Here is a 12,309-nt window from a genome sequence, read left to right as displayed (position 1 = left end):
GAAATAAATGAAGCATGTAGGACAGCACTGGATGAAACAAACCGGTATTACTAATACCTTATACGCAGACACAGTGTTTACTGCGAAATATGATGTGTATAAACCAACGACTACCCTAAAGGGGAGCAAACAGGGATGCTGCTCCTTTTGATCTTTTCATTTTTTTACATAACACCTCCAAACGGGGCCTTTAGACCCAAGTTTGCCCAAGCTGCCCTCCTTTCATGACACAGCGGTGTGGCCGGAGTTAATGATAGCTTGAACAAATTGCAGTGTGTGACTGCAGCCAGGCTACCGACGTTAATTGGCGCATTATGTGAGAGTGAACCTCCTAATGAAGCGCTAGTTTGACCATATGCTCCCTAGGCCATTCCTTCTGAGGAAAGCTTTGTCATGTTTTTGAGCTAAATGGTTACAAATCTGAGCTCTCCTTTGAAGACTAATATGCGATGCAGCAACTAAAAACTAATTACTGTCCTTTGCTGCCTTTACAATGGTACTATCTGAATGACCCCGGGCATATTTGCTGTGTGTTATTATGGGAATTGGCCTATTGTATGTATCATACTGCAGTTGCAATGCTGTCAACATCATAATTATAGTATTGTGTTGTAGGTAATCGTAAACTTTTGACCGCAGAAGAGGAGTTTAAGAGCGGCCAGTGGGAAATGGAGACAATGATACAGTATGCACCTGCCTCTGTGTGTGTGTGTGTATGAGGGAGGAGGCGCACTCATGGGAAAACACTGTGTCACTGCTGGTATTTTGTTCAGTGCAAATGCATACATAATGTGCTAATATTCAACGGCAGTTTGTTTTGCCAGCAAATGTATGCAGATGAGGTGGATCTGTGCTTTTCTGCCGGCATTTGCATAATCTTCACATACCTCGGGGTTCCGCCGTGGCAGGAGCGAAGTGATGAAATTATTGTTGGCCACTTGAAATGTATGAATTTTCCTGACTCGTCTCTCTCTGTATGTCACTGTGTGTCCTGTTGACCTGTTGTAAGGTCAGCGCCATTGCCTGGTATTTGTCTGGTACCGCTGAAGAACTGACCTCAACAGAGGTCTGGTCATTAAAGTGTCTCTCAGCCTCAAAGGTCGCAAGTTTAGTGTGAACAGGAACATTTAGAAGAGTCGTTAGCTTGATCCTGGTGATATTCTATATTAATTATAATAAATGTGTTATAGTAAGCATAGTGTGTGGTAAACTCTGTCTCCTCTAATGGATGTCATTGCCATATTGAGCCATGTTGCAGTCTCAGTATCGACACCTGAAACATGTAGATTTATTGACCATTTACGAGCAGCGCAGCAGGCAGTAAACAGAACCCGAACACAGTATGTTCTCATTATTTTCACCATTTGAAGCTGTTCTGGAGGATGCATTGACACTGTTACGCAAATCCGCTCAATATTTCTCCTTTTGGCTCAGTTTTAGTCTCTACCCACCAGGAAAATGGCCATTTTATCTGCTTGAGGCTGCTGGAGACAATCGTAAGACCTCTGGGACTGAATCAGTGCAGTAAATCTGCAGGACGCAAAATGGAAACACAGGGCTAGAAGAAACTGAAAAGCTTTGTTGAGCTAAGGGAGAACTTAAGAGTCGGATAATAACAGAGCTTTTTCGCCGCAGACATTTGGGAAATTCGGACGACATGATCACATCAATGACAGCTCAGTTCCATTAACTGCCACAGAACCAGTAACAAGGAAACTTAATAGCATTTTCCATATTTTAAACACGTGCATTTCAAAGCTATGAATATGTCAAAATGTCTACTGAAGAAAATCTGTTCTTTGTGAATTTACTACACTAATAATAGCATAACATTATTCCTAATGTTGTGTAGGTTTCCCTTTTGTTGTCAAGAGTTCATCAGAGAATCATTTTTTTGTTCATGAAGGAGACCGTGTTTAGTATCTAGTGGTGTTTTGTGTTGAAGTTCCTGAACAAAAACACAATTTCAATTAACTGTCAATGAAAACACAGTTATAAATATTGTATTCAAAATGTCTCCTCTAAATCCCACTGGACCTTTAAAGAAATAATTAGAGCTGTTAAGAGGCATAATGCAGAAGACTAATGAAGCATTTTGACATTTATATGGGCACTTTGAAGATTCTACGCCTTTATACCAATTATATCACTGGCATTCAACAGTAATCCTAAAGTATTGTTGCTGGTTTCAGAAAGCCCAGAGTGGTCAAGCCTAATTTGCCTAATGGAGGACAGGTCCCTCATGTAACGTTCTAACATCGTTTAATAATTACCGCATTAATCTAAGAGATTTCATTGAATTAAATGTGAACAAACAAGGCCACAACTGAGAATACTGGCGGCCTCTGCTCTTCCAGATGTTGCATTTAAATGTGGTACCCAAGTGGGCTGCAGGTGCATTACCACTCCACTCTAGACAGCAGTGCAGGTGAACCAGTGTTTCCAACAATTATCATTTTTGTATGTGCAATTAGCAATTCTTAAAATGTCTAAATTTCTCAACTGAAATGTAAGAGTCGATGAAGAAACCATCAGATGTAATATATATTACAGAACCTTTAGCTACCATCAATCATTCAATCACAGTTCTGCTCATCCCATGGCATGGCTACTGTCTCTACGAAAATCTACGTTATTGCATGTCAGGAGATTGGTTGTCAAACTACTGCTTGGTGTGGATATCCTCAAGTTTTCTTTTTAGATTTAGTTTACAAAGTCTCGGTCCAGTGTGTGACATATTCAGCTTTGTATACATTAAAATCAGTCTGGATTTTGAATGTACTTTGATTAGCTTCAATAGGAACCTATACACAGTTATTTGTAAAAAAAACTTCTTTGATATACTGTCTATCAATGTCTGGATTTTAACCACACACCTCGACATTACAAGATTAAAGGCCCATGTATGCCCATCAATGGCACAAATTAACAATATTAGCCCAATAACGGACCAGATGATGCAAGGGCTGAAAGTAGGCGCTGACAAGACAAGGGGTCTTTTAAGGACGTATGTAGCGGTCATAATGTCATAATTTTCATGACTTCAACATTGTGGACTGTGACACTGACCAATAAAAAACCGAACAGAAAATGAACAGCTCCTACTATCTTCTTTAGCCGCCCACAGGAGTCCTCAGTTGTTATTTCATTCTTGTTTTAAGCCTCCCACAACACAAGATTGCCAGTATCATAATGCTTCCTTCCTTTCCCTCAGTTACACCACACCCACTGTAGATGTCTAGTCAGAGACCAGTCATAGTTTGTACTCACACCAGTCATATATCACTCTATAGTCACTTACAAAAACTTATTGTCTTATCTATTTTTTTTTTTTTTTTTCGAGACATTCTATTTGTTATATATCTCAGTCATTATGAAAGTGATTTCCTGGCTATGTAAGGTCTTTAACAACAAGTACCTATGGAACTGAGTGTGTATTCACTTGTTAATGTATTCATAATTGCAGGGAGTTCAGCCACTGGAAGGTGAACAGCCTGGCCACAGAGAAGAGAGATTTCCTTAAAGCTCCGTTGCCCTTAGCGCCAGAGTTCCTACGCAACCTGCGGTTACTAGGGCGACGGCCAACCCTGCAGCAAATCAACGAAAACCTCATCAAGAAGTATGGGACCCACTTCCTAGTTTCTGCTACCCTGGGAGGTAAGGAACGACTGCAGGTGACACACTCGCCTTTTTTTCTCGGGTTAGGAAGTGGCGGGACACACCAAAAATAGAGGAGCTATTCAATTTGGGTCTCAGAGGAGTTGCAGCGTGTAGCGGTGCAGAAGTGTGAGCTTTCTTTCTTTTATCAAAGAAGGTTATCAAGTGAAAAGCAACAATTGCAGCAGTTTCCGCACCTTGCACCTGCAGCATTCAACCAGGGTTGCTTTCCACAGTGCTAATTTTCCACTCATCTTTCCCTCTGATGAACGCTACCTGCAGCTGCAAGAGCCTTACAAAGCAGAAGAATTAAACTGGCCTGTTTCTTAGAATACGTCTCTTGTTATTGGATTTCTTTTCAGCATCGACCCCAGAGGAGAGAAGTAACTCGCTAAAACGGGATCGCCAGCAGTACCGATAGTGTGCCCCCATGTGACGACCTCTTGATATTAATATACCACTGATCCTTGTCATCACACAGCAGAGCCCTGATATATGAGCACATTTCTTTTTTTCTTTTTTTTTACATTTGGTTGTTTTTTTACATGACGTCTTAGAGATATTTATATTCAATATTAGTTTGTCTCTAAGCGTCTGTAAGCAGGATTTAGAGGGCTGGGGTAGTCAGATTAGTCAAGCTTGTAATAAACAGTGAACGTATAATACAGTACAGCATACTTTCTCATTTAAAAAGTGATATAATGGACTTTAAATTATGACAAAACACTATCATTTGATACTGAAATTAGCCATAAATCTTCGACTGGCAGCGTTCCTGCCACCATCCCTCTCGGATACACACTGTTCATAACATACACAAAGTCTTCTGACAGACGCTGTCTCCTGACAACCGCTCTGATATTTCCATCCACAGACACCTTACTTTACTGCCACTTATCATTGGATGAATGCCCCGGAACATCGGCGTGGGAGAGAGAGAAAAAAAACAAAAAAAGATGAATGCAGTGTCACGCTGATAGTTAGACTATATGTAATTAACAGCCTCAACTAAATGGGCAGAGCCGGTCTGCATACTGATGAGCCCGCGGCCGAGTGAATGCACACATGCCAGATATCTATTTTTTGTTCCCTTTTGTTCTGCTGTTTTCACTCCAGTCTCGCCTGCTTTTAATGTCTGGCTCGCCAGCTGTGGTTACGTGCATCTGGGAAGTGCATTTTGCTAAATTACATGAAGTGAATAAATTGACTTAATGAATGTCAAAAGTTAGCTGCGGGGCCTCCAAGTGGTAATTTTTACATCTATAAAATGAGATGCATTATGTTGTGAGAACGACGTTTTTCTTTAGAACAATGTGGAGGATAAAATTACATTTGAAATAAAAAGTAATAATTAAATGCAGGGGCTGAGGTTAAATATAGTGTACTAACATGAATAGGAAGTTATTTAAAAAAAAAAAAAAAAAAACTAAAAAAACACCCTAAGTGTCACAACCCTACTAAACACCCATAAATCTAAATGCAGTGTTACCCTCTCTGTGATTATCTGAAAGGCTTTTAAGCGTCTGGGCTCTGACTGCGAATATAACATGGCTGAAAAATAGTGTGTGCTCCAGGAAAGTGTGATTTTCGTCTGATTTCGGCACAACGTATGCCCAGCAAGACACTTTGGGAGTGACAGTTTTGCTGAATATCACACTCGAGCCCCCCTGAATTCGTGGAGTTGGGTGATAAAGTATTCTCTGTGGTGTGTGGTAATTAAACTCATCATTCTGAATGGGGTTTAAAACAAATGACAGGAAGTGCTCTGTGATTTACTTACTCCAGTTTGGACAGGATTTAACATGTTTTGAAAAGGCGCTGGCCAAATCCTGAACCGAATTTGACACACGTTGGAAAGCACAGTCTCCAACAAGTGTCCAAAAATCAAACAGTGTAGACTATTTAATATACTAACAGCATTACCTTGTAATAACTATAAACCCACAGTTTCATACCTCTTATGTCTATAGGGGCACATTCTTGTTGAATTACATCTGGTTGCACTTAAATTCCAGTAAAGAAATCAGAGAAATTGGGACACTTTCAGATTTTTAACCAACAAATTCCAAGCTAACCTATTGCTGACTGATATAGAGTTTAGAGATAAGACAATAATCCTCATTTCTACCAAGACTAAACAATGCAAAAGCTTAGGTTAGCAAGCCCCACACTGTATGTAGCTCCTCTTCAAACTTAAGGGTAGCAGGACAATGCAGCGTGAGAGCATCACCAAACAAGTAGACATGTTGGAGAATGCTATGACAAGCGACATTGGTTTGCTCCTGTTTATTTGTTTTAAATTAGCTACCTACTCAAAGACTTTTCAGTCTGCACTTGCAAATGCTGCTTTGGAACTAAACCAAGTGAGGAGTGCATGTTGGATGATTCAGGAAGTAGGAGTTTGGATCATTTCCAGTAAATACAGAACCAGAGCCTGAGTGCCAGCTCTGACTTTAAAAAAAAAAAAAAAAAGTTTGAAAGATCGGCAGCCATTTATAAGTACCAGAGGAGTGGCTGGTAGTTTCTACTTTATTTTAACATATAACCTGATGCCTTGTTTTTGCGGGACTTTACTGGTAATAGTTTTATAATTGAGTGATGAAAGAGAGCAAAGCCAAGACAAATCATACATTATCTGCATTACAGCAGACGAACCGCAAAACCACAGCGAGACGGCGAAGGCCTGCCAAGGAAAGCTCAAAACAGAAGATCACTCCAGCTCATCCATGAGTAGTTTCCTCCTCAATGAAAGTGCTTTGTTACAGTGCAATGAGAAATAATAACGGACAGCATGTTGATTGGTTATTGATCCACAGGAGAAGAGTCGTTGACCATTTTCCTGGACAAGCAGAAGCTGAACAAGAAGTCAGAAGGCAACAGCAACAGCTCCGTGGTGTCTCTGGAGCTGCTCCATCAGCTGGCGGCTTCCTACTTCACGGACCGAGAGAGCACCCTAAGGCGACTCCACCACCTCCAGATTGCCACCTCTGCTATTAAGGTACTTCACACGCACTGCAAATCTACTTACTTTCCAGATGTGTAGTCTATGATTTCAAGCTTTGATGGAAAATATCTCTTTCTGTAAACGGCACACATATGCAAATGTACAGTTTATTTGCCATACATACAGCGGACTCACTTTACAGTTAACCGATCTCCTATCGAGACAGACACGCAAACACCCCTATAAAACTGTCCCTCTGGGATACATCGTTCCATTCTGCACCTATAAGAAATAGCTCGAACAAACAATCTGTTTTAAAGATTATTTTTCAAGGTGCGTCGTTGCTCAAATGCTGGCAAGAGACGAAAGAGAGTGCCCGAGACCAACATTTTTTAAAAGGGGCAAGCTGGATTAAAAGCACAGTGGGGGCACTAAAGCATGGCAAATGTCTATTTTGTCTTGTCTAATGGGAAAAGCAGATTTATAGACAGTGTATCCTACTGTATAGCCTTGACCGGGTACAGGATACTGTAGGTTCTCCTGTGGCGTCTGTACAGTGGTATCACACTGAACTGCTCTAATACTCTTTCAAAGCACAGGAGATCATGCTTTTGGTTCTTTTAAATTAGTACACATATGACTCACCTTGACGCAGTTCGTCATATTTTGCCAAATTCCACCACCTGGGTTTTTCTAGCTCATTTCCTCACTAATTGCTAAGAGTCACGATTTTGTTAAAAATCCACTCAAAAACACTGAAAAATAGATCCTATTATCTCCTCCTGCCTGGCTTTACCTTGTCAGAATATTTTTCTTTTTTCTTTTGCCCTGATTGGAGGCTAGGCATAACCAAGCGATACATTTTTTTCCACATCAGAACAGATTTGTTGGCTTTTATGCGATGACAGCAGGTGTGTGGGTGGGTGGACCGCGCATTCATGCTCGAACTTAAATAGCAAATCTGACTGAAATGAGTAATTGCTAAATGTCAAGTTTGCGTGCACTTTGAATAGGGTGGCTCATTTCTGAGTGCGCTTGGTGAAAAGGTAGCATGCCGTGGCACACAGAGTTTTTTTTTACTTAAATTACTTAAAAAGTAAGAAAGAAAAAAAAAAACTATTTAAAAAGAAAGAAAAAACTTTAAAGTATAACTCCGTAAAATCACCCTTTCTGTGCTCCTGTCAGGTTGCGGAGGAAATGGACATAAAAAATCAAGTAATGCTTTAAAAGGCATGAGTAACACCAGCTGTCAGTGCCAAGGACACGCCAATGACTCTTTGAAACTCTTTTAAAGGGTCCAAAGTCCTCTCATCTGGCCGGCTACAGACATTTAAGCTGTTTTGTGATGGGGAAAGCTTTAGTAAAGGCAACATTAAAATGGGGAAAGCTAGATGTAAGAGCCTAACATAAGACAGGAAACCAGGGCTGTGCCAGAGGTATTGTGTCCCTGTGAAGAAAGAAACCAGATAAAAAGAACCAAGGTGAAGAGACTAAAATCAAACAAAATCATTCTCATTCAGTGTATGGACTTACGATAAATCTATAGTGGCATTCCACTTTTTCTAAATTCCATGTGACAGAAACACGTTTTCCCGGATCTCAGTTTCAGCTAAAGCTAATGAGAGAGTAGTGCAGCTAAAGCAATTCATGGACCAAATTTGTCCACTCTCTAATGTGAACAGCTGAGACAAACTATAGGAAGACGCAGGTTGTGCATCAGTATATTTAAAACACGAATTTGGCAATTAGGTGCTGTGGATGTAGATGGAACGTTACTTAACACTGTTCTCCAAAGGAATGAGTAATGACTCATGGCGCACGGAAGATCTAACAATAAAAACCACATGACAAAAAAGGCTAGCAGTTCCCTGACAAGAGCAGGTTTGTTTGGTTAAAGCTATCAAAAATAGGACTTAATCGCATTTTTGCCAAGACTAAAAGTAAATCAAAAGGCCAAAATGAACCCAGTGTAGATTAGATAAAACCAACCATGTGTCATGTACATACAGATTTAGATATATAGAATTCATTCATTTTCTGTAACCGCTTGTCCTGTGAAGGGTCGCGGGGGTGCTGGAGCCTATCCCAGCTGTCATTGGGCGAGAGGCGGGGTACACCCTGGACAGGTCTCCAGTCTATCTCAGGGCAGAGAGACGCAGAGAGACAGACAACCATACACACCACGTGCACAGAAAGGCGACAGATCGAACCTGGAACCTTCTCGCTGTGAGGCGTCAGTGCTAACCACCACGCCACTGTGCCGCTGATATAGAGCATTAATTCAACTGCTTTTAGCAGAATATTTAAAATTAAAATACACAACAAATGCACTTACCGCCTGGTTTACCTGTCCATGAGCACCAAAATATCGGCGGCTAATCAACGAAAACCTGTCAGTCTTCAAGCTTTATTCCTTGAAGACTGACAGGCAGGTAAATAATCCTGTTCCTTAGCCATTACAAATACCTGCTTATTTTGCACACATTCAGGAGTGCACACACTACAAATACACCACAAACTCCCACTTAAAGAAGAGCGTCCTTTCCATGCTTCTCCTAAATGAGTATCTCTGGTATGCAAACCACCTGCTGTGCCACGTTCTGCCGCATCAAGTCATCACCCGAGAGGAAGCGACACTGAGTGGGATGTACTTGACCTGTGTCCATGTACGCCTCTGGGCTCTGTGTCGATGCAGCACCGAGCAGGAGGTGGGAGTGAAATACACTATCTCTGTCTCCGGCAATAAAATGGAAGAACCTCAGTCACACATCCAGTGTAGCCATAGTTATTGTGACAAAAAATTAAAAATAAATAAATCTTCTGCGACGTCTGTGTGAAATCTGCTTGTCTGGAAATGAGAGAAGAACTGGCTCTGTGTGTCTCATTGGAAGGCAAGGTATTTTTACCACAGCGCTGTGGCTCCGAGAGCCAACATCAGCAGGGAAACTGCACAGAGACACTGTACTTGTCTATAAAACTTCATCATGTTGTAGTAAAAAGCTATTTGCACAAATCAACTCATTTTATTGACCAATATAGTAAATATTGCATAAAAAATGGAAATAAAAGCTTTATATTCCTACATACCACATAATCAGAACATTCTCCAGTGCTGTGTGTGCTGGAGGATTTCTTCACCTGATCTAGGAATATTCAAATAAAATGTTTTTGTTTTTGTTGTTGTTGTTATTTTTTTAGGATTATAAGAGAACAGACATAATGATGCGATGTTTGAACAAACACGCTCTTGGGAGTTTAAAATGAAAGCAGAGGTAGGGATGACAACTCTCAAACGGATTATCATTGAAGTACAACGACCCCTAGTGTAACACAGTTAATAGATGATGCATTTATGGTTCCTTAAAGCAAATAGAGTATGTACCAGGCCGAGATTAATCGCTTTATTTCCTTAACGTGCACTAATGCAAATTAATCACACTTTTTATTCATTTGTTTGAAACATACGTGGACAGTAGCAACATCTGCTGAGGAAGCTCCTGCTCAGTTCATATCTAAGTTGACATCGGCAGTAACTGCAAACAACTGCATCCCATCAAGACATGACGTATCACTGCATTCTTTATGGTGAAATTATTTGCTATGACCACACTCTGCATTCTTTCTACAGTCATAATAACAAAAAAGTGTGTGCATTAAAAGGAATTTAGAATTCAAAAGAATTAGAAAGTTAAAAGTGACACATCTTTGTTTCTATTTAAAATTTTGCATTAAGAACAAAAGAGCTTGACAAGCTTTAATAAGATCAGCATCAGCAAGTGTCAGCATGTCTCTTCCATCTGATTTATGTCATGCAGGGCGATCAGGTCTGACGATGAGTTTACCCTAAATGAATATTCCTAATGCACTTAGTAAAATTGCTATTGCAAGCAGATCATATCAGTCTATTTTTTCCTGCTGTGCAGTACAGTTTTAAACCCCCTTTCCCGAAATCCCTACCACAAAGGTGGAGGGAGCATAGTTAGCATGAGCCATAAAGTCACATTAATGGAAATACACCGGGATTGTCCATTAACACCATTTCTGTCATTTTGACAATCTGCTGTTCAGTAGTAAGTTTAACGATTTCCTTGTTAGAGCTGTGACAGTCAGAGGCCAGTTTAACTACTGTTTACAGAGACTTAAAAACCACTGATTCAAAAAAGGAGCCACTTGGGTTACTATACAGTTGGTGTAGTAATGGGTTCATTTTATTACGTAGCTATGGATAGAAAACCACCCAGGATACTGGACTGTTTGGACCCAGTGTCTAGTTGACTGTTGCATTTGCATGTTTATGATTGCAACTCCAAATAAAAAAGTATTTGGAGTTTTGAATATAATTCCATACAACTTCACCATTTTTAGGAGGTTAACTTGAGCTTCATCAAGATAATTCATATCATCATATATTGTATTTCCCTGGATAAATAATGCAACAATAGCATTAAAAATGAATGAATAAATAATAGAGGGTAAAGCATTGGTGCAGAAAACACTTAACCCCATTGATTTTAGCTAAAATTACTATTATTATTTACAGATAGCCATACTACCCCATTTGTTTCCCATTTGTTTTTAGTAATCTAAATGTGTCTCTTTCTATCTTTCTAATTATTTTTTTTTTAGTAATCTAAAAACAAATGACGGTAGGACATGTCTATGGCAGAGAGCAGATATTTTTCCGCCGTTAAACAAAGAAAGCCATGAAGGAGATGCAACAGTTGAGCTTCCTTCCTTCCTTAAAACGGGGATTATCAGTAATTTTAAAACAACTCAAAACGGCCTCTTCCGCCTTCACTAATCTTCCACTGCTGCTCGCCTTCATCTCTCATTAATCTTTAGCTCAATCGCAGCGATGCTTGGCTGTTTTTTTATTTTTTTTAAGATGTTTGAGATGTCTATCTTTTATAGCGTTATAGCGGCTTCAAAGGTAACTCCCTGTGTCTTTTGATAATAGATGCAATCTTAATGCAAAGACAGAGTGTGAAGATGTGGAGGAGGATGGCAAATTTGCACAGCCTGCATCATTTGCCAAATATCCTGATTTAACTCAAGAATGGATTTGCCAGAGGCCATATTCATCTTTTAATGCTGTACCGTTTTGAACACTCACTTGGAATTTTTCCCTTTCTTTGCATCCTGTTCATTTTTTATGATCTTTTTCTTAGTTTCTTTCTTGTGTCTTTCTTCCTCCTGCTCCTTCCCTCTTGTGCTCCTTTGCCCTTCGTCTCTGGGTACTTCACTTTTCTCTGTATTCATTTGCACTCTCCATTCCTCTGCCTGCCTTTTTTTTTTTGGTTTGTCCTCAATTAGCAGTCGTACAGCAATAGCATCTTTCAAGTGGATATTGAAAGATGCGCATAATACTTTACATGACATCCGTTTCAGAGGCACTGATATCCAGGTCAGATGTTTGTGCTGCGATGAATATTTCATTGACCTTTATAATACAACATTTCAGGGACGGTTGACTCAGAAAGTAACCAGCTTTCATTCTTTCTTTTAAGAAAATTTTGTAATTGCTACTCAGACTCAGTTATAGATATAAGTGATGTTCTCTTCCTTGTTGCCTTCACAGAGGCTAAACAAGGTATTAGGGAGTACATGAAAGTGTGATCAGAATAGAACATTGTCGACAAAAATGTAGAGAAAAATGCGGATGTTAAAGAATATGAAGTAGCTGGAGAGGAGTTCTTGCTATTTAGACA

General features: G+C 39.9%; 1 protein-coding gene across 1 annotated transcript in view; it reads left to right on the top strand.

The window, feature by feature from the left end:
• brinp2 (bone morphogenetic protein/retinoic acid inducible neural-specific 2) overlaps positions 1–12,309 on the top strand; it is a 121,586-nt gene that overhangs the window by 39,765 nt on the left and 69,512 nt on the right. The window contains exons 2-3 of the mRNA XM_084545977.1: positions 3,467–3,657; positions 6,474–6,655. Coding sequence (XP_084402103.1) covers positions 3,467–3,657; positions 6,474–6,655 — 373 coding nt within the window. The remainder of the gene's footprint in view (positions 1–3,466; positions 3,658–6,473; positions 6,656–12,309) is intronic.

This window comes from Chelon labrosus (genome assembly GCF_963514085.1).
Source record: "Chelon labrosus genome assembly, chromosome: 6".
In the NCBI taxonomy this organism is placed as follows: Eukaryota; Metazoa; Chordata; class Actinopteri; order Mugiliformes; family Mugilidae; genus Chelon; species Chelon labrosus.
The sequence above is the reverse complement of the archived record's forward strand: the minus strand, read 5'-3'. Positions and strand labels throughout refer to the sequence as shown.